Here is a 23,811-nt window from a genome sequence, read left to right on the forward strand (position 1 = left end):
CCGGACCACAGAAACACGGAGTCTTCTAGTTACCGTCAAAGATCAAGTTTTATTGGTAGCTACCAAGTAACACGTGTCCCAGAAGTACACTGCACGGAGAGTAGGTTCTCGGGAGACTGTTCGTTTTTACAGAACCAGCCGTCTCCTTATATACAAAAATAATAGCTGCAAGAAAGAATTCCTGAGTTTATGATATGGCTATACACATATTTCTACAATAATACAAAGAGCAGAGTCATGTAAGCAAGCCCATATTTTAGATGTCCAGTTTGTTGATAGATTACCCAGTTAGGCCTGGAACTCCCATCAGATATCGATGAAACCTTAATAAAGGAAGGCACAACCCAGTCATAAAACTGGCCATAAACAAGGAATGTGGACAGGTGCATGTTTGCAGAAAGCATGGTCTGTATGTGTGAATGGTTTGTGGAATGTTATGTATTGATGCTATCGTGTTCGGCCACTGGCCGAGGAGCTGGCCAAACAGGTATGGCCTAAGGCCATGGAGTCAGTTGGGACAGGTCAGGGGGAAGTCACGAAAAGGTGGACGTGTCCCTTTTGATCAAGCTCGACCTTTAATTGACTTAACATGAGGGCAAGATGCAAGATGGATGCCGTTCACAAAATGGAGTTTAAGGGATGGGGACGGAAACTACGATTTTGGGGTGTTGGCAACCCTCGATTGTGACGCAAATACATAGGAATGATGTCCTAATTATTATCGGTTCATAGATACCAAAATCGTCTTGGCGCGTTGAGGTTTTGTGACACGGGTATTGGACCTCAATATCGGGAAAACACCAGGGTCCGGATTTTTGAGAACCACAGACCCTCCTTTTGCCCTCATATAAGGCAATAACTCATGCTAATCTGAGTCCAAATCGGTATGAAGAAATTCGTGGAGATGTTGCTGTAGCATCATTCTGTTACTCAGCTCGTCCCGTGACACAGGCTTCCGTACACACGAGGTAGCACAGAGGCCACATAGTGCAGGAGCACACTGTATACATAGGCAAAACATGAACAGAAGTGCCAAGGTCATCCCAATGAAGATCAAAATTTTCCATCCCCAGGCAGTGATCAGCTCCCAGAACCACCCCAGCAGGGACCAATCCCCTTTCTCAACGTGAAGGGAACCAGATATTTCGTGTAGTTTGGAGATGGCCTGGTATACTGTCGGTGCGTTATCAGGGATGAATATGCAACAACTGGATTGGATGACTCTACACACACCACCACGATCGGCGAGTATGATGTCTAAGGCAATTCGGTTCTGAAGGGTCATAAGTCGATCCGACTGAAGCTCGGTTGTCAGATTGCCAAGTGCTCCGGCCGTCGTAGTCAAGGCGGATTCAACTATCCTCGATAACTGGAGAATATTTCTGCTGTTCACCATAGGCCCCCAAAATGGCAGAAAACCCTTTGCGAAGTCAGCGAATTCCTGACCCGCGGTGTCGTCTTTACTCACGACACCCCTAGCTGTCCTTGTCCGATGGTAATCTGCTCTGGCCGTGTAGGTGGGAGGCAGCAGAAATGAGACAAAACATGTACCTGAGAAATCAGGGGGCAACCACGTGTAGGCTTGGTCGTGGCAAATGAAATACGTGCCTTTGGCTGCCAAAAGTATAGGGGAAGTTCGGGAAGTAAATACGTATGTTTCCGTGCAAATGCTCTTTCCTAACTGTGCTGTGGGGTCCCTACCAATACCCTGTAAGCATAAGTGACCTCGGTGGGGCACTATCCAAACTGGGCGGGATTTCTTTGCTGCCTGGCTCTTGACCAGGTAAACCCCATGTTTGGTCACATTCCAACGGGTGTAGGGACTGAGTTCATCTTTGGGCATTGTCAGATATGTGTCGATATCCCTACTCATATTCCTTATCCCTGCAATTAGTGCCTTGTTATTGGAATCGCTCGCAGTGGAACGGGTTGGGTACGGTTCTAGGGCGAATAGGAACATGATCTGGAAAGCCCACAGAGAACCATAGTAGCTGAATGGCAAAATGAAGTATGGGATCCCCTTATCGGTTGTGTGTGGCATAAGTCCGCATATCCAACAGTTTGATGCGTTCATTACGGACTGGTGTTGGTGTAGGAGCTGAATGAAAGAATTGTTTACAAATTCGAGTCTTCGGGCAGACTCGTGTTCAGGTAGAGGGTGAAAGTAGTGTGGAGAAATAGTGGGAGGAGATGGTGGCTGGGTGTCATTCGAAAAGGTAACTTTAAATACGAATAGAGTATAACCAGTAAAAAACACAAGTATGCTACATAACATTAAAACACATAGTATCAGGAATCTTCTTTTGGACAGTATTGTGCATAACTGTTTTCCGAAGTTCGTGAGTCTGATAGGTCTCTCTACCCTTGGAAACTCCATCCTCTAGTTGCTGCCCGCGGTGGTTGATTGATTCTCCCAGGGAGCGCGCTCTGCTCAGTCCGGGGTAACTCCCGTGTACCAATCAGAACCGTGGACCTAGAACTTCCCAGTTGCACTCCCCAGACTTCAACCGCGACCCTAGCAGCAGAACCGGATGGCGGTTCGAAAAATCAAAAAATGAGCTAGTTCCCCTGGGACGAGAGAGCTGAAAAATCAAAAAAATAGTTCTTAGGGGAAAAGGGAAATCACATTAGGTCAATCGTTTATTAGTCTCTTTGTTTAGACCGCAGGTCGTACCGTCGTTTCCCAGGTATGGTGTGGTCTTCAAACAGCGTCTCAGGTTCGGTAGTGTCCAATTGCATAGACGGCGACACAAGTCCTTGTAAAATATAATCACTCTCCTTTTCAGTACTAGTTTCTTTCAAACGTGCATCGCTGAAAGGGATGATGCGAGGTACGGATTCGGTCTCGGAGTCGGCAAGTCCTTTGTTGACCCACCGGTCGTATGGAAGGGGTAGAGGGACCCGTTTGCAGTGGGTCCCATGTACCCAGTTCTTCTTGCCTTCCACCCGAACAGCAGATCTCGTTGAAAGCAGCACTAGGTGCGGTCCGGTCCACCTCGGCTGTCCGTTGTTGGTGCGCTGGAAATTCCGCACCAAAATCCAAGAGCCGGGCTCGATGAGGTGACCTGGATCGTCAGAGGCTGGTGGAGAGGAACTGTGAACCTGTTGGTGTAAAACACGCAATTTAGTTGTCAATTCGCACAAATAGTCAAGTAGTACGGGGTGTTCTATCTCACTTAGTTTCTTGGGTCTTGGCACACCCCAGACGTTGGCTGGGTGGCCAAACACGATCTCATGGGGGCTAAGTCCTAATCTGGAGTGGACAGTCATTCTGGTTGACAAAAGCGCTAGAGGCAGTGCGTCAGGCCATTTAAGACCTGTACTGGCTTGGATCTTTGCTAGTTTGAGTTTTAGAGTGCCATTGTAGCACTCTACTAATCCAGCTGATTGGGGGTGATTGGCAGCGTGGAATTTTTGGTGGATGCCTAAACACTCACACACTCTCTTCATCACGCATCCTACGAATTCACTTCCGTTATCACTCCAGACAATTCTAGGCATGCCGAACCTCGGAAAGAAATCTTTGACGAGTGCTTTGGCAGTTGATAAAGCGGTATTGTCCTTAAGGGGGTACGCTTCCACCCATCTTGAAAAGGCGCAGACAATAACGAGCACATACTTTAGGTTGTTGCACCTCTCCATGTGGATGAAGTCGAGCTGTAAAACCCCGAACGGGTACGTTGGAGGCGCAAAATGACGAGTTGGGGTTCCCCTACCGGGATTGTACTTCAAACACACCATACACTTTTTAACCACATTCTTTGCATATTTTGGGATATTGCTATTCTGCCATACTGGGGCCAATAGTTTACATATTCCTTTTGAACTGATGTGCGCAATTCCGTGAGCTATCGTTACTACTGCAAGTACGTATGCATTAGGTAATAGCCATCGCTGGTGTTCTGATAGTTCGACCCAACAACCATTCGCATCCAATCTACCTGTGCTTTCTCTCCATTCATTCACCTCGTTCTCAGTGGCCTCAGCTTGTATCGATTTTACGCTTTCAATGGTGTCCTCGCACATTCCCACATCAGCAGTCCATCTAGCGGGACCCATAACATACATCCGACTCATTGTGTTCCTTGCAGTTTCTTTCGCAACCTCATCTGCCAATGCATTTCCGCGGCCAACATCATCCTGAATCTTTTTGTGTGCACTGCATTTTATAATGGCGACTTGTAGGGGCAAGGTGAGTGACTCAAGGAGCTCATTAACTAGCTGGCCATGTTGTATCTTTGCACCATGGGACGTAAGGAACCCACGTTCACGCCACAATCTCCCAAAACTGTGAGCCACACCAAAGGCATATTGGCTGTCAGTGTACACATTCACTCGCTTTCCTTTCGCCAACACACATGCTCTAGTAAGCGCAATCAGCTCTGCAGCTTGTGCAGAATTGTGGGAAATGCGTGCAGTCTCTACAATGGTGTATAATGTCGTTACGGCGTATGCTGTGGTCGTATCACCATTCGGCAACTTGAAACATGAACCATCAACCCACAAAGTATCATTGCATTCGGGAAGGGGAGTGTCCTGTAAGTCTACTCTCCCTTTTGTCTCTTCTTCTGTCCTGAAACAGCAGTCATGTTTGTCAATCTTGTCTGTCTCTGTCGGGATGGGTAATAACGTAGCGGGGTTGATTGTATCACACCTTTTTATGTGGATGTGACTTGCTAGCAGGGTAAGTTCGTAACTGGATAGTCGAGCGCTAGTAAGATGTTGTGTCTTGGTCCTATTTAGCAAAATGTCAACTGCATGCGGAACCATAATGATCAGAGTGTTATTCATGACTAGTCCAGCAGACTGTCGAATGCAGACAGCTGCTGCGGCCGTTGCTCTTAGACAACTTGGCAGTGCCTTAGCCACTGGATCCAGAGTTGCCGAAAAATACGCGCATGGGCGCTGTTTGTCCCCAAAGTGTTGCGTTAAGACTGATAATGCACAACCTTCCTTTTCGTGGACATACAATGTAAAAGGCTTACTGTAGTTGGGGTTTCCCAACACAGGGGCCGAACACAATGCAACACGCAACTCGTGGAAACTCGTCTGACAATCTTCAGACCAAGGCAAAGGATTAGGCGTGTCTTTGCGGAGTAGTGCCAGCAAGGGCTTGGCTAGTAGTGAGAAATTCGGTATCCATTGTCTACAGTACGATGTAATGCCCAAGAAGGCTCGAACCTCTCTCTGTGTCCTTGGGGCACTTAGTTCTGCAATTGCCTGTATTCTTTCTGGTGTCAGTCTCCTTCCCTCCTTCGATAAGATGTGACCTAGGTAGGTTACTTCTTGTCGGCAAAATTGCAGCTTTGAAAGGGAGACTTTGTGCTTCATGTCACATAAGTTACGCAATAATAACAACGTGGCTTGTTTGCAAATCTCCTCAGTGTCTGCGGCGATCAGTAGATCGTCTACGTACTGGATCAAAGTTGACCCATCTGGCAGCACAATTGTGTCTAGTTGTGTTTTCAGTGCCTGACTGAATATAGATGGGCTTTCGCAGTAGCCTTGAGGAGCGCATTTGAAGCGGAAGCTTCGTCCTCCTAAATTGAAGCCGAAAAGGTCTCTTCTCTCTTCGGCGATCGGGATGCTGAAGAAAGCGTTCTTCAGGTCAATCACCGAGAACCAGTCTGCTGAAGCTGGAACCATTGTCAATAAAGCAGTAATGTCGGGGACAACTGGAAACTGTGGGATAACTATCTTATTTACCTCTCTGAGGTCAATCACAAACCTATACACAGGGGGCTGTGAAGGATCAGTACGTTTTAAGACCGGTAAAACTGGACTGTTACAAACGTTCCCTGTTGTTTCTTCAATAACATCTTTATCGATCAAATCATAAATGATCGTTAACAACGCCTTCTCGCATTCGTTAGATATTTTGTATTGAGGAATACGTGGCAATCCGACGTTGGCTTTCAAGGTTATGACATACGGTGCTATCTCCAAACGACCTACGTCATTGGAACCATTAGCCCACAGTATATCAGGAAGTGATGATAATTCGGTTGGAATACCTTCTTTCGACAAATACATTGGAGAAATGACTTTTTTCCCTAACGTAAGTTGTACTCCCGAGGGAGAACAGTACAAAGTCGCATACAACCTTTTTAGCAAATCCAATCCTAACAAATTTTCACCGCAACCTGTTGTAAGAATGAGGGGTGCTTCTAATTCATAGGGGCCAACAGAAAGGGATATAGGACTAGAGATCGGGTTTCTAACAGGGGCGCCAGAGAAGCCTACTGAGACATTTATTTCGCCAGACAAAGGTGCGCCAGGAAGTTTTGAGTGCATAATAGAACTTTTTGTAGCACCAGTATCCAGCAGAAATGGCTCTGACACTCCTGAGGTAATTACCTTGACATAAGGTCCATCTTGGTCTACTGGAACTGAAACAACTCCCTCTCTTTGTCCATGGCTGTCCTAGCAATCGTTACCCTCATTGTCGTGTTCGGTGTAATAGTCGTCAGCATAGTACTGAGCTGACCTAGACGATGCGTTATTCTGTGGGTCAAAGCTATTCATGGAATTTTGAGGCGGAAAAGAAGCTGTGTACTGGGAGAAATTTCCACGGCCCCTACCTCTGGGGGCATGTTGAACACCTCTCCCTCTTACACCTGAAACACCGTTTAAGCGTCGCGCAAGAGCCGGACAATTACTCCTAAAATGACCCTCTTCCTTGCAATACGCACATTGATTCGGGCCATACGGAACACGCTGGTGGGAAGACTCGTTTCCTTGCGCGTCTCTAGAATACTGCTTATTCTGTTGATAATTGGGCTGGCTAGCCATACGAGGCGGATAGGCCTGTTGGAGAAGAACTTTAGTTTTTAAATCTTTCGTCTTTTTGTCTGCCTTGTCTAGCTCGTCTTTGCGCCTGTTTTCGTAGTACTGAGCTGTTGCTAGAATCTGCGCTGATGTAGAGACAGCCCAAGCACTCTCTGAATCTTTTAGTTTAGCACACAGTTTGGGAAGCAGATTGTGTACAAACTTGTCTACAAACAATCTTTGGCCACCCTCGGTAGCCATATCCTGACCACTATGGTCAGTGAAAGTTTCCTCAAATCTCGTGAAAAAGTCAGACACATTCTCGTCTTTCTTCTGCTTGCACGCGGATAGCTTGTCCCAGTTTACGCGTACTTCAGGCATAAGTGTCTTCATGTACGCAATAATTCTACCGGGAAGTTCAGCTATTAACGGCTCAGGCTTGAAACCACCGACTTGTCTAGCATCTGTAGTCGCAATGTTCGCCCACGAGTCACCTAATTCTTGGTCATGATCTGCATGACGTATCTTACTCCATAAAGGATGTGGAACAACGTTCCCAAACAACATGTCTATATCCGCTAAATTCATTATACATGAGCTGGCAGTTTGGGACAACTCCTTATAATACCCAGTCGGGTTTTTACGGGGATCGGGTAGTGTCTGCTTGAGTGCTAAAACTTCGGATCTTTTCCAGGGGACATGTACCCATACACGCTGGAAATGAGGCAGAACCGGTGGAACTGCAGTTGCGTCACCTTCCCTCCAGACCGGAGGAACCTCTCTCATGGGGTACTGTCTCGCTCTTTTCCTGCTGGATGTACCACTGTCAGAGGATGACCCAGAATTACCACCCGTACTTCTATGTGATAATAATATCTCAACTGCTTTTTCAACGTCGGGACCTACAATCATACCCTCCCCAAATTTAAATCGTACACTACACAACTCTTGCTCGTTGGTCTTCTGACCATTATCTACCAAATCCTCACACAGAAAAACACACATCTGCTCAAAGACGTATCTTTGCGTTGGTTCATCCCATTGACGGAAAACGTTCATGACAGACTCTACATCATATCTTGCTGTGTCCATAGCCCAATTTCGTGCTAACTTATTCAAACATTCCCTTTCCTGATATTCGGGCATTTGGCTTCGTAATTGTCTTTGTTCCGTGTTAGGGGTCGTTTTAGGCGACCGAAAAAGTGGTGAAGGAAAGTTAGTAACAATGCTGGCCATTTTATGCCAGACGAAAGGTGAAAGTGGGGGAATAACTGGTGGTAGAACAGAGTCACGCAAAGTAGAAACAGAAATGTTCGTAGAACGAGTATCAGAGAGACTAGAAAGTGTGCTAGGCGAAATTTTAGAAGGAACAGTAGGAGAAGTAGATGTGATCGGTGAGCCTTGAGGAGGCTGCGCCAGAGAAACAGGAGCCAGCTGAAGAGTAGCCGGTGAGTGCGGTAAAGGAGCCTGTATAACAGCTACCAGAGGTGCAACTAAAGGTTGCGGAGGTGCTGTGGCATTTTGTGCATAGGGTGGTGGCGAACTTAGCAAATGAGCCATTAATGGATCTTTTTCACGCTCTTTTACTGTCTCTCGCTGAAGAGATGGCAAAACGGGGTAGCATTTATCTATTGCCATTTTACGTTGCCTGTGCAACTGCTCACTTATTCGATCCTCTTCGTTGTCTTTAAATTTTATCGCGGCTTGCATTACTGAAATACCTCTTTCCCTCTTATTCTTCTTTTCTAATTTAATTTCCTTCTGTTTGGCCTCTTTACGCCATAAGCGGAAAGAGTTAAACATCGCCGGTCGGGCTTTCTTCTTGAATAGTTTGACTTCTAGGTTATCTAAAACTTCTGAGTCGAAACTACCGTATTGGGGCCATTTTAAAACACCATCCTTGCGGGTGTATTTTATCCATACTTCGTTATATGTTATAGGACCTACGCCGTGCTTTACATAGAGCTCATACGTTGGAGTTCCAATTGGAGGAACCGGACAAGATTCCTCTAATCGGGAGTCCTTACTACAACCAAGACAAAACAAGTTTCCAAGTCTGCTAAAACCAGGCATCTTCGCTCACTAGTCTAGCTTCAAACTTCAAAGGATTATCTGTTTACGATATATCTCGTGAATACACGAGTCCTTCGGCTTTGGGGCTTGCAAGTACCAAATCAAAGCGTATCTCAAGGATACCAAAAACTAAGGACAAACTAAGGACTGGGAGACGCTCCACTTATACTTAACTGAAGTATTTGAAGATCTGTGACGTCGCTAGAAGACTCGTCTATCGTTTCGCTCTACCAAAGATCACTGGGTCCAAAACAAGGCGATAGTCAGGGCAGCAGTCCTTCGTAGCCGTCGGGACGCGGGGAACCTCGCAGCAAAGACCTTCGGAACCACGTCGACATACAGGGGTCGCTGAAGTGGCTGGCCGTCCTCCGGAATTTTCACACGAAGCTCCTCACGAACATCTGGCTTGGACCGTCACCGCTTGATATCGCCCCGAGTTGGGCGCCAACTGAGGTGCCGGGTTTTTAGGAACCCGGTGGTGCCAGGGGGTAGCACCCGAGGACCTCTGAGTTCTCCCTTGTTCCGGACCACAGAAACACGGAGTCTTCTAGTTACCGTCAAAGATCAAGTTTTATTGGTAGCTACCAAGTAACACGTGTCCCAGAAGTACACTGCACGGAGAGTAGGTTCTCAGGAGACTGTTCGTTTTTACAGAACCAGCCGTCTCCTTATATACAAAAATAATAGCTGCAAGCAAGAATTCCTGAGTTTATGATATGGCTATACACATATTTCTACAATAATACAAAGAGCAGAGTCATGTAAGCAAGCCCATATTTTAGATGTCCAGTTTGTTGATAGATTACCCAGTTAGGCCTGGAACTCCCATCAGATATCGATGAAACCTTAATAAAGGAAGGCACAACCCAGTCATAAAACTGGCCATAAACAAGGAATGTGGACAGGTGCATGTTTGCAGAAAGCATGGTCTGTATGTGTGAATGGTTTGTGGAATGTTATGTATTGATGCTATCGTGTTCGGCCACTGGGCGAGGAGCTGCCCAAACAGGTTTGGCCTAAGGCCATGGAGTCAGTTGGGACAGGTCAGGGGGAAGTCACGAAAAGGTGGACGTGTCCCTTTTGATCAAGCTCGACCTTTAATTGACTTAACATGAGGGCAAGATGCAAGATGGATGCCGTTCACAAAATGGAGTTTAAGGGATGGGGACGAAACTACGATTTTGGGGTGTTGGCAACCCTCGATTGTGACGCAAATACATAGAATTGATGTCCTAGTTATTATCGGTTCATAGATACCAAAATCGTCTTGGTGCGTTGAGGTTTTGTGACACGGGTATTGGACCTCGATATCGGGAAAACACCAGGGTCCGGATTTTTGAGAACCACACTGGGGCCCCGGCGGCACTCCTGTTGGCCGATATAGATAGAGCCTTCGACTCGTTGAGCTGGGTTTACTTACATGCACTCCTGCCTCGCCTGAACCTCGGGCCCCAATTTCTGTCATACTTGAAGCTGCTGTATACCGATTTGACTGCCTCTGTGAGAGTGGCTGGAGCGGTGTCCGACGCCTTTCCTATCGGATGGGGCACTCGACAGGGGTGTCCCCTCTCGCCATACCTGTTCGCCCTTGCCATGGAACCGTTAACGGCGTGGGTACGAATAGACGCACAGATGCGTGGGTTTGAATGGGTGGCGAGACCGTCGGACAGAATCGCGCTATACGCCGATGACGTTCTCTTCTTCCTCACGGACCTCAATAGGTCAGGGCCGAGGGTCCTTGAAATCATGCGAGTATTCGGGGAGGTGTCGGGGCTCAGTCTCAATTTGAAGAAATCCACGCTGTGGACGCTAGGGGTCCGCATGGAATTGGGGTCCTGGGCGTCGGCATTCCAGGAGGCGACCGGGGGCCTAAAGTACCTGGGGGTATTCTTGACAGACCTCCCTGGAGTTGCGTGGGAGCGCAATATTATCCCTGTATGGGACCGGGTCCGGTCGGAGATGAAAACATGGTCCCGTATGCCTCTGAATCTCTATGGCCGTTCGGCCATTTTCAAGATAGTTGCCCTCCCAAGCCTACTGTACCAACTACAGAACCACCCCTACCCTATCTCGCCACAGTGGTTTCGTCAGGTCAACTCGGCATTAGGTCAGTTCCTCTGGGCTGGGGGCACGGTAAGAGTTGCACTCCATACCTGTTTCCTTTCCACATATTGCGGGGGCTTGGCATCGTTGGATATCTTATCCTACTATCAGGCGTCCCACCTATTGATACTAAATGAATGGTGGTACGGAGACCGGAGTGATCCAGTGTACGCTCTGGAGAGGTATCTGATGGAGCCGGACTCCCTTCATACTATATTATACTCGGCTGCGAAGAGGAAGAGGCTCCCGATGGTCACACAGGTGATCTTCCGGATTTGGCGACAGGCGCTGCGCCGTATGGGATGGTGGAACACACTGACGGACGAAACCCCATTGTGGCAGAATGGTCGGCTAACGGCTCTGGCGTCCCTTCAGGGGTTACGCGGCTGGGACGCGATAGGAATCTCAACATTGGGCCACGTAATGAAGGGTACGACCCTTAAATTGTTCCAAGAACTGAGAGACGAATATGACATGCCCCGAACCCAGTTCTTTAGATAATTGTAATTCCGACATGCCATCTCCCCCACCCTAGAGGGGCTAGACTCCTTGCCTGAATTCAGCCCCCTGGAGGCTTAGGTATTCATGGGAGAACTAGAGGATAAAAAGATATCCCGCATATATCAATCGCTGATCACGCATTGTTCCCCCTCGCTTGATAAGCTGCGGACTACATGGGAAGGAGACGTGGGTGAATTAGAAGAAGAGGACTGGAGAGAAGCCCTTGCGGCCGTTGCCGTACGCCTCCGGTTCATCCAATTTAAATATTTGCATAGAGCTTACTATACTAGAGAGGCTGTGGCGAGCTGGCTTGATTGCGTCACCTGAATGCCTGAGATGTGGTCGGGAGATGGGCTCTTTTATACACACGGTTTGGTCCTGTGGAGCACTGGAGAGATTCTGGACTGGTGTATGGGATTGTTTGTCTGAGGTGTTAGGATGGGAGCTTCCCCGTACACCGCAGCTGGACCTTCTTCATGTAATGGAACAGGTGGGGGCAACGTCTACAAACGGCATTTACTGCTTCTTGGCCTTACCGTGGCCAAGAGAGATGTGGCTAGAGCTTGGAAGCACCCCAGCCCCCCCTCCCCCCCCCCCCGGTAGGAGTGTAAAAAAAGGGGTTAGATCACTGTATGGGGCTGGAGCGTCCGGTGTTTGAGGCCCACGGCTGTCCCAAGAAACACTATAAAATTTGGAAAAGGTGGGCGGACTACAGGGGACTGTGGCTGGAGTCGCCAGCAAATCACGATCTTGATGCTGTACAGATACGCTTAGATCCTGGGTGAGGGAGAGTGTACCTTAAATTATTCATAATTGTTTTCCTTCTTGGGAATCGATGGACATCGTGCACGGGTTTGGGTGGGATCCGGGAGGGAGGAATGCCGGGGGGCAGGGAGGCGGGAGAGTTGTGGTGACTGTGTTATTTTGAATTACTGTATTGATTGCTTTCAGTGCATTCTGCTTTTATGCTCACAGCTCCTCCAGTGGTCGGAGTGCTGTGTTTTTTTTCTTGCAATCTCTCTCAAAGAAAATAATAAAATTTTGTTCGGAAAAAATTAGGAATAGGCAGTGGGGTCTAAGGACCTCAGCCTGCTTGTAAAAAATGTTTTTGTTGGCATTCACAAAGGGGAAGGTGACCCTTAGGGACCCTTTCCAGTTTATGAATGCTTGCCATAACTTTTGATTTTGTGGTAAAAAAAAAAACAACATGTTTTGCGACACGACTTTGGCCGGAAACATTAATATATATACTAAAGATTCTGTATTTGGAAGAGTTGCACTTTACACACTCCTTTCAAATACTGATCCTGTATTTATTCTAAAACCCTAATTTCGATTCAGTAACATGTTTCTGAATCACAATACGGGATTGGTACATTTAAAAAAAGCCATTTTGTGGTCACAAAGGCTCTAATTTGACATTGGCAACCGTAAAAAAGTGTTTGATATATTGGGCCCAGTACTGTTAAATCTAAGGAGAAAACAACTTAGACAAGGCTAATAAAAACTGCTCTCAGGTTGCCATAAGTCAATTCTCATTTTAACATTCCTCACTAAAAAGCAACTTTATGCACTCAATGTACTGAAAATAAAAGCAGTACAATACTACTTAGTCCACTGTAAAGTCTAAAAGTCAAAAGAGAACTCACATTGTACAATTAGGGCAGAATAACTGGAACACATTGTCACTGAATTTCATGTAGTCTCCTGCATCTGACTTACCGGTGAAAGATCAAAGAAGTCATCGGACAGAGCAGTATCCAGAAAGTCCAGCAGCTCCATCTCGAAAAGTATGGTGGCATTAGGTGGGATAAGCGGGGGGCAGCCCAATGTCCCATAGGCATATGAAGGCTTGAACAGGTACCTGGAGAGTTCTCCCTTCCGCATGGTCAGCAGAGCCAACTCCATGCCCCACAGAGTAATATCTGCGAGAGAGGAACACAACTTAAGAGTCAGCATACAAGCATCTAATGTTGCTACATGTGTTTAGAGTTATCAATTAACAACACCTCAGGACCACAAGAAAAAGCAATTCATAGGTACTACCAGTGGCGGCTACCATCTATCGAAAGTGGTAGGGTGGCAGGTGGAGATTGGGTTGGGAAATAAAATAAACATACTTGCCTGCCGCTCCGCTGACCCTGCTGGCCGCCTCGCTGCTCTTCTCGTCCAGCCGGAAGTGGATGGATCTAAAAGCCGCCCACCCGACTCATACCCTGCTCTCATGCTTTTCCTAGCATGACAGCAGTACTAGGATTGGTCTGAACGGCATTGTTTGCCACTCAGACAGTGCCTTGGAGATTGCGGCTTTTCTCCAACCCAGCTGTGCAATGCAGGGGGATTGGAGAAACATAAGTGCACATGTCTGTTTTTCCGGCCTAGGACAGCCGGCCAAACTGGCAGGTGCACACTACTCCACCTCTCTGCCATGCCTGGCCCAGGCCTATACTCATTGCTTGTTATGTTATGTTAAGTTTTATTTCTATAGCGCACGGCTACTCAATGAGAGTGTCCCGGCGCTTTATTTAGGCAGCTCAGTGTAAAAAAACATAACACCATAAAACAAAAACAGACAGAGGAAAGAAAGACCTACTAAAGGTTAAAAAGCCAGGTCTTAAGGCTCTTCCTGAACAGGAGCAGATTAGGTGTACGCCGCAAGGCCAGGGGCAAGGTGTTCCACAACTGAGGGGCCCTCAAACTAAAGGAGCGACCCCCGGTACGGGCCTTCCTCACTCGGGGGACCACGGCCAAAAACAGAGATTCCGACCGCAGGGATCGAACCGGGCGATAAAAGACGAGCCTGCGCTGTAAATACCTTGCTCCAGAGCCAAAAAGCGCTTTGTGAGACAGGGTCAGCGCTTTAAACATAATCCGCTTCCGGATGGGCAGCCAATGAAGCGACTGTACCAACCCGGATGCTCTCGCTCGCCTATGAAGGCCAAAAATGGCGCGAGCCGCAGAGTTCTGCACAACCTGCAGCCGCTGAACAAGATAGTCCGGAAGACCTAAATAAAGGACGTTAGCATAGTCCAGTCTGGAGCCAATTAAGGCTTGCACAGTGATCTTTCTATGCTCTTCTGTGAGCAGAGGTAGGAACTTCCGGAGCATCTTAAGAATGCCAAAGCAGGTGCCCGTCAAACCAAGAATATGTGATATCAGCGTCAGATTATTATCAATCTTAACTCCCAGGTTTTTTACCACCTGGGATGCCTGAGCAGGGGGACTCCATCTCGGCTCAGGTAGCGATAAATAAAATGATAATAACATTGTGTTATTATCATTTTATTTATTTATTTATATTTATTTTATTTTTATTTTGAAAGTTTTATATAGCGCGGACAAGATCCTTGCAGATATCAGAGCGCTTTACAGAGAGAAGTACATGAGGGAGCATAGTCAGACAGATAAATCAATAGGTCAAATAGTACAAATAGGTGGCTACAAAGCCAAACATGTGTACAAAATAGTACAAATAGGTGGCTACAAAGCCAAACATGTGAGTAATAAGACAGTTAATACAAATAAACAAATGGGTCAAACATGTAGTATAGATCGGTGCAGAGTACTAACAGTGTTTATCATCTGATATCTGGGCAGTGGGGCAATGTCCTAGGTACTACTGCGCAAAGTCACTGACAGTGGTCTTAATTAGAGCACAAGCTGAATGCTGTGGGATCAGACATGTTCTATTCAGGTACCCAAACAATACAACACATTTATTGCTGTTGTCACCCTGCATTTGTTGATATACATGAATATATTTCATTGTGTAATGCTTCAATTAGAGAAAATGCCTCCGGCACTTATGTTCTGCTTTTGTATTTACAGTAAAGAGACGAGACCTTAGTCCTCAAGGGACAGGGTATTGGTAGTTCTTCAAGTTCACCCCAAGCAGCCGTATAATGTGCGAGGATGTACTTTTTAATCTTTAGATAAGGATGTTCACAAATCACGTTGTAGTTGTACCACCATCTAAAGAAGAAGTTTTGGTAACCTTCAGCATTCTGTACACTGCAACATTTTCCTCTGTCTCGGCACAAACAAGAAGAAGGCAGACCAGCAAGGAGCTAACTGAACTGAGGGCAGCCACTACTGCATTCACACAACACAGACTGGTGAAGCTGGACCAAGTAAGGTGAGAGGCCTGCAACAAAGCCAAAGAAAAACCTGGAAGTGGAATGAAATATCACTATAACAAGAGGTCGCTCTGCATCAGGTCACACTTCAGTAAAGATTTAGGTCAAATCATAATATTTGCATCGAAAATGCTGCACTGCTAGAAGTACACCGAGCAAAGAACCATGGACTACACACATCACCCCTCAATGACAAAGCTATCAGCGGCGGCCGGGACAGATCAGAGGTATGGGAGCGGGGGAGGAAGGACGCAGGGGAAAGTGGGTATAAAAAATAAAAAATAAATTACCTTTTCACTGCTTCCTCAGCACATCTCTCCTGCCTTAGCAGCATTGTGATTGGACTGAGTGCAGTGTTTCGGCACTCAGACGATGACTGGAGGCCTGGGCATGTTCTCCACGTAGGCTGCAACGCAGGTTGTATGGAGAACATGCAAAGTGCGCAAGATTGTTTTGGGCGGCCCGAGAGGGCCAGCCAAGCAGTCATCGCGCAATAAGTGTGATGAATTCTTATAGGTTCTGTATCGATCCGCCTATTCCTGACCCTGTTCTGGTTAACAAGTTAACTAGCAGCCATCCCATGATGCAGAAACCGTTATCTGATTAAGCCACACTACGGCACAGGAACGTGTTATCTGATTAGGTCATAACGCTTGCCATCTAATTAGACAAGCGATATTCCTCCAGCCCCCGATAAGGCATACGGAGTTCTCAAAACAAATCAAACCTATGACAACCTGGGAAAAACCCTGCGGCCATTGTTTTGATTTCATCGAGAACTTCAGCAAAAGAATGTGCTAACGACCAAGTCGTATGACATCCTTATTGACGTATCTATGTCCATCCTTACGTCAATCTCGGCACCTTACAGGTATAAATATTACCGGTATTGCCTTAAGCAAACACACGCGGTGGTGACGAGATCGGAGTAGCCAGACTTGCCGAAGCCCAGAGCAGAGCAGACCCCGCTGGCGCAGCCCCGCCTTCCTGACGCGCTGAGAACGAGACGCTGCTTTCTCCTGCCGAGAAATCCAGCTCCGGCGCTTCCGGGTAGCCCTCGCAGGCGGCCTGGAATATCGAAACCAGAGACGAGAGATACCATCCCTCATTCATCCTAGATTCAAGGTACGGAACTGAATAACCCCTTGCAGAGAATTCTTGAGTCAGTCACTTGGCAAAACAAACTTAACTTAAACTGCTACTTTCTATTCCCGCCCACGTATTAGGCTTAGGTCAGGTACACCGGGGTAGGCGTAGTTAGAAACACCAGTTGAGTACGATTAGTCAAATGTATATGTGTATGTAGCTATTTTATCCATTTTAAACCACCTTATGGCTTAGAAACCATATAAATGTTTTTACAGTATTATTTTATACTTCTGCTTTTATTGTATGCACTTTACTTAACCATAAGTATTGCGATAATATCGATCCATTTCTCTTGTATGAGAAAAGAGACTGATCAATAAATAACATCTTTTATTGAACACGCCCGTCTCTTCCTTTTCTCTACAATCTGGTGAGACTAAGAATGCACGTACTGACTGAGTAAAATAAGTTGTCTTTTGTTTTCACACGACTCTAGAGATACACTCTTGATTAGGGGAGAGCAAAGTTGTCATGTTCTATGGTTGTCAGAAACTAAATCCCTTCTTGTCTATCCAGGGAGGTTCAACTCCTCCTTGCCTATTCGAGAAAGTTTCTAGTGAACTCTGAGCTAGCTGGCAAACCCAAAACTTTAAGTCTAATATCGACAATAGAAGACCTAGTTAACGTCTGGTCTAGGCCTATACTATTGAAGGTATTATTCCAATGCGCAGAGCCTATTGGGATAATAGGAACTACACTACATGGCGCCCAACGTGTTTGGATAGGCGATAAAACTAACGCAAGACATTAGAGTAACTCAGTCGTGCTTTTTCACTCAGACCCCTTTTTACCCATAATACTCCAAAGACGTCTGGAGTGGGTGAAAGGTCATATCCGCCAAACCTCGCAGGAAGAAACTCCTATGTATGGTTCTTGGTTTAGTCAACGTTGAATGATACACTGTTCCAAAATATTGTGCATCTAATCTTTGTTTCCAAAGAAACCTGATCTGCAAACAAACAAAATAACCTTCCTGACAGTAAAATGTCAGACACTGAAGAAGAAAGAGAAATAGCTAGAGTAGCAGCTGAACTCGTAGCAGCTGATATTACTATGCAAGAAGCAGACCCGGATTTAATACTCATCCCGGTCAACATAAGAAAATCTATAACTTTAAAACTTATAGAAAATGGACTGACACCTAGAGGTGGCACAGTCATATTCGTAATAGAGGCACACGAATATCGGCAGACAGAGGTATTCTATTCATGGATAAACTTTCCAGCAGCAAACGCTGTAACAAAGCACTTCCACTATTACAAAACAGAGGAACCTCCTGAAGAGTACACTCCTTTCGAGGAGGTGGAAGTACCACTTAAATTTTAAGAGCACCTGCTCTTGTTTAATGGCGCCCTAAAACACAACAATCACATCACCAGGCTCGGTCCATTAGGTAGACCAGAAGCAACGTGGCCGGTCCTAGCCGGATACACACCACATCCAGACATCGAAAGAATGTCTGCAGCAGATCTTCTAATACAACTAAAACAATTAATAAAAGTACATAGACAATTAGTCCAATATGTAATGCGGACTTCAACAATTCAACCAGCAATTAAAATACCATTCTGGTTAGCACAAAAAATCACCCAAATAGAGGCGGTGTTTCCAGACACCACCCCTGTGGATAAACACAGGATTCTGACTATCTGTCTTCCAATGGGAATCGCACCACACGTGGAGGACTGTGACACTTGGGGTACAGTCTTTGCTTCCATCTACACAAAAACGCATGGTGTTCCATCAATCTCGGTAATACCAGATGTGCTAAAACAAATTCAAGACGAATACGGTCCAGAACCCGCTTTAACTCTTGGTATGAAATTACTGAAAGACTTCAAGCAGGTCTCGGCTATATTACTAGCCAACATAAAGGGAGAAGCAGCAAACGTGGCGATCCGCCAAAGGTTAAAAGAAACAGATATAGCAGACCAACCAGCTGAAATTGCCAGAATTATAGAAAAATCCTATGAGGAACTAGGTAGAGATAGTTTAGGTGGAATACCAGTAAAACCCCAACTGATTGAAAGTCCTGAAAAAATATTTATTAAAAATAATCTAAACAGTCAAAAGAAGAACTGGGATGGAAACAAACAATCCAATCCAAAAGAAAAGAGATTCCAGTCCAGAGGAAGGTCTCCTCGGCGGAGAGAAAGATCTCCGGACCAAGGACCCAAGTCTCCCCAAAGTGAGCCCTCTGGGAAAAAATACAACCTTAGAAATAGGGATAATATAAAGAAACCGGATAGATATCAAGATTTTGATACACGTCCCTCTCAATCTTTTCAGACTTCCTCGCAGAAATCGGAAAGAAGAGGACGATCGGAACCCAGGGAAGGGCACGTCAAGTCCAAAGACAAGGAACCTGCTCATCCAAATAAGAAATTACAATTTCCAAAAAAGAAGGTAGCCAGTATTAAAGTAGTTAACAATGCCGAGAATACTGAGGACACAACTGAAAAACGGAGAATGGGCTCAGACAATGCTAGACAGCGCAGCAGAAGTGAGCATAGCTCGCAAAGTCCTTATGAATCATCTGGAGACAGTGGACACGAATGAATACCTTCAAGTGGAAACTGCAGACACCAGAGTTAGCAAACCTCACAAAATATATGAAATAACTTTACGTATAGAAGGGGATAAGACTAGAAAAATAAGGGGACTGTTTTGGGATAATCTCTCCAAGGGCTATGACATCCTTCTAGCTGAAAAAGACTGGCCACCAGAGTTTGTCAGGGACTGCCCTCATGGCGAAGAAATAATTATGCCTGCCTTCTCAAATCATATCCCAATTCATAAAAAATACACACTTGCTAGAAAGTGGGCAGTAGCTCAAGCTCCTGCTTTATATAAAAATCACGCAGGATGGGATGAGGACTCTCCTCCTCACAAAATCCAGTTAAAATCACAACCTACTGCACAAAGACAGTACCCAATTAAGCAAGAAGCTAAAAAACAGGTAAAAGAAATCCTAGATCAACTAAAATACCAGGGGGTGATTGAAACTTGCACCTCACAAATGAACAACCCTTTGTTTCCTGTCTCCAAACCAGACAATTCATATCGTCTAGTTTTGGATTACAGACACCTTAACTCATGTTGCAAAACTTTTGCAGTGCAAAACTCGCATAGTGCAGCGCTAATGAATAACATAGTGCGCAAAAAATACAAAACAACATTAGACATCTCTAATGGATTCTTTTGTCAAAAAATAGCACCAGAGAGCAGATATTTGTCTGCGTTCTCAATAAATGGCGCTCAAAAACAATTCTGTCGGTTACCCCAAGGGTTCAAGAACAGCCCAGGATTATTCTCAGCGAGAAGTTGTGGAAAAGTAAATTTTGCCATGTTCTGTGTCCCTACGTGTCATCCATCATATGTTATGTGTGCATGATTAAATATGCATATGTATTCCCCATGTACGATTCAAGACACAATTATAGTTGTGTCCACCTCTAACATGCCAGTTTCCAGTCCTCGTGAATACTACGAATATCAGGCCTATGTAAAGCTACGTTGCCACGTTTCTCAGTGTGCACGTTATTCCATTGTAAAGTCCCCGTTTCTAGGCCTCAAAAGGGCCTGGACACCAGATTCAGCTCCTGTCTCCTGAAACCTCGCTGAGGAGCGATACAGCCCCCACCTGTATCCTCGACCCTTCACTTACTTCCTGCCTCACAGTGCCCGGTTCAGCCTGGCTCAGCCTCTGAGTCTGCCAAAAGTATGTTATAGTTCCAGTTATCAGTTCAGTCCTCCTTCTCTGCATTCCTAAGCTACTGAATCGCATCAATAGTTTCCGTCATTGTCTAGCCTTCACGTCTCCACGTTAGAGAAATACTGCATTTAATGGTCATTTAATATTCTTCATCACGTACTACATGTAGAATAATGCATGGTCCAGTCTTAGAATCAAGTCAGCCTTTCCCCTCCTAACTTCTAGTTTATATCAACATGTTCTCTAAACATCAGATACTAGATACTGCTTAGGTACATGTCGCCCTGACTCTCCAGACTTCAGTCTCTGCTCCTAGCACAGAGTTCATAGCCCCCAGCTTCTCCTAGTGATACGTCATTGCTAGTTTGCGCGCACCATCAGGTTAGAGGTCCCGGCTCCTTAGGTAGCCCCCTCCATGGTTTCCGCCCCATTCATGACATATTCTGTTACGTTTGCATCACATGTCTATGTATACGCCCTGTTACACCTCTTTTCACCCTTATCTTTCGCGACTGCTACGCGTCACACCTTCTGCTCCACCCACTGCTACGCCTATTGCAATGTAATGCTATGTGTTTGCGTTATGTATATATGCTCATGCACTGTTATTAAAAACGTCATTCCTTTTCCTTGTCCCGATCCTGACACCAGCAGCGCTGCTGGGCCCTGCCATCCTATTCCTATGCAGGTTGTCCTGTTCCTGTCCTTTATGCTGTAATAAACCTGCGAAACTCCTACTACCTCGAATTTTGACTCTTATTTATTGAGCTATCTGTTATTCATTTATACATTCAAAAATAGGGTATTATTTATTTATTTACCACATAATGGCGCCCGAATAGGGACTTGCCCTTTCCCCACGCGTCGGTGAAGCCACGCCGACCCCCTGACCCTCTGCAGTCGTGACGGAACTCTTCTGCGCACCGGCAGATATTTCTGCTTCAAGTATCCCTCAGGCCCACGGAGGAGACGGAGGAGGCGGTCCAGCATCCAAACGAGACGGTGGAGGAACGCGGCGAGTCCCGACCAGAGCCCAAGCCGAGAGTTCAAGGTCCGAGGTATCCGGAGGCCCACCCGTAACTGAAGTCCGAAGTTCGTCGTCCGTCGTCGTAGCAGTCCAGTCCAGTCCGAGGCCTTCCGTTCTTGCTGCCCGGTGAGTACCGTTACTGGGGTAGTATCTAGACAGGGTCAATCTAATTGACTCTGGTCTGTGGGTTGGTGGTACACAGACCCACAAAACGAAGTGTCCACTTCGGTGGATGCGGGTCCTGACGTGTTTCTTTATGAGACCGGTAAGTTTCGTACTGTTTCAGCAGTGCATCTAGTTCCTGTTCTAGTCAGTTCTGTTCTCAAGAAAATTCATGTATTCTGTGTTCCGTATTCCAGGTAGTATTCTGTTCGAACTGTTATTTTTAAATGTTCTTCATGTATTTTAATGTCGTGGTATGAATGGGGAATAAGTATTGTGTTCATTGTGTATTGTATTGTGTCTAGATTATAGTTCAGTCATGCCGCTCTTTTCGAAATTACGTCAGTTAAAAACCAGAAAGGGTCTGCTGGAAGCAGCAGTTCCAGTTCCGCCTAGGGACAGTCCAGGTCATTTTATGTATCAGAAGCATGGCATAAGCGCCATATTGTATCTAGATTTATGGGTAGAGTATACCAAACAGTTAGAAGAAAAGTATAGATGGCCCGTATCGGGTACATGGGATGCCGAGTGCATCATGCGAGTAGAAGAAGCATTATGGAAAAAGAAAGCCAGACAGTCACAGAAAGATGCCATCGAGTTATGGCGCAAAGAAGCTCATAAAAGAACTGAAAAGGAAATCAGAAAGTCAGAATTAAGTAGAGAATCCTTAGAACGAGCACAAGAAAAAGAACTAATCGAGATAGGTGAACAAGTCAAAACCGAACAGTCAGACAGACAGAGGCATGCCCTTATTAGGGGTATGTATCCTCTCCTTGCCGAGGGCTTGCCAAAAGCGACCCCAGAGGCATCCAGTAATTTCCCGCCACCATTAGTTCCGACCAAGCTACGTCACAAACAGACCGCAGCTGATATTTTTATTTCGTCCTATTTGGACGACACAGTCCCAGAATATGCAAATCCTGTTCGCGCTCCGCCAGTCCCTGTAAATCAGGCACTTCCCGCTCCTCCAGACACCGGAGTACCTGTTACGGTACCCCCGGTCCAGCCCGCCATACAAGTCCAGCCTACATTTCCATTTCCCACTCTGCCAGGACGAAGAGCCTCAGTAGACGACTCTAGTTTAGGGGCCGCAGGGGGAGGTACTCCTCAAACCCCGCCGCCACACAAGCGTTTAACGACAGCCGAATTACATGCACAAGCGTCACAGCGTACGCCCAGACATCAGACTGTAGCAGAAATAAGAAAATCCCTTGCCGAATGCGGCTATGATCCAGTCCCAGGCGAGGATAATATGGTTTTATATTCATTTCGCGTAAGAAAGGTGACCGAGTATCTAGTCACCTTACCGAATATGAAAGAAGATCTAGACAGAATATATCGTTTCATCCGTACAGGGGATGATCCAGAAAGTATTAGCGAGGCCATGTCTCAAAGGAAAGCCGAGATCCAGCTCATGATATTAAAGTTTCTGATCAATTGTCTAATAAGAGAACAAGATTACCCGTCTAAAGATCCGGCTGAAATGAGAACCCTGACAAGGTGGAGTGATAATATAGCCGAGGGTAAGCACAAGACCGTCGGTGCTATGGAGAGTATGTACAAGAAAATCCGTAGAGAAATAATAAAATTACACGAACAGCGTAAAGCAGCACAAGTAAGCGAGAAAGAAAGTAACTCTGATACTGAAGAGGTAGAGGACGAGAATCCCGCCAGAATAGCGTATGTAGGAAAACCTAGATTTCCAGATCGCCATTTACGCCTAGAACACAAGTCTATTTTTCATTCTCCAGTACCAGAACAAGGTTCACTAGAACAAGTGTTTCAAGCTACCGATCACATTCTGAAATCACGAATCGGTTACAGTGAGTTAAGTACCATGCATGAACAAGAACTAGCCCGATCAGCAGTCCGATGGATTACTGATTCTACCACTTTTCCAGACGAAATAGTGGCACAGATGTTTCTGAAAATGCCCCCAGCCGAACAACGACTGGTGGGTATGTATATGATTCAGCACCTCATTACATTGTATGAGGGTCAGCACTCTGATCCAGGTCCGTTACATGATGTCCTGAACGAGTTACTCCAGTATAGATGGAAAGGTTTAGGTACCGATTTAATTAGTGTCATTCTAGAACAGCGTCACAAATATAGAACGTTTCTGAACCCGCATTTTGTTCATGTCTCACCCCCAGAAGGTAAACCATTTTACATGG

The 23,811-nt window shown here is 46.0% G+C and overlaps 1 protein-coding gene across 2 annotated transcripts in view; it reads right to left on the bottom strand.

Annotated features, from left to right (window-relative positions):
• The window catches only part of FKBP6 (FKBP prolyl isomerase family member 6 (inactive)), an 875,880-nt gene that overhangs the window by 254,153 nt on the left and 597,916 nt on the right, over positions 1-23,811 (bottom strand). For both annotated transcript variants that reach the window (XM_078679581.1, XM_078679580.1), the window contains exon 4: positions 13,168-13,370. In XM_078679581.1, the coding sequence (XP_078535707.1) occupies positions 13,168-13,370 (203 nt within the window). The remainder of the gene's footprint in view (positions 1-13,167; positions 13,371-23,811) is intronic.

Source organism: Lissotriton helveticus, chromosome 3_1 (genome assembly GCF_964261635.1).
Source record: "Lissotriton helveticus chromosome 3_1, aLisHel1.1, whole genome shotgun sequence".
In the NCBI taxonomy this organism is placed as follows: Eukaryota; Metazoa; Chordata; class Amphibia; order Caudata; family Salamandridae; genus Lissotriton; species Lissotriton helveticus.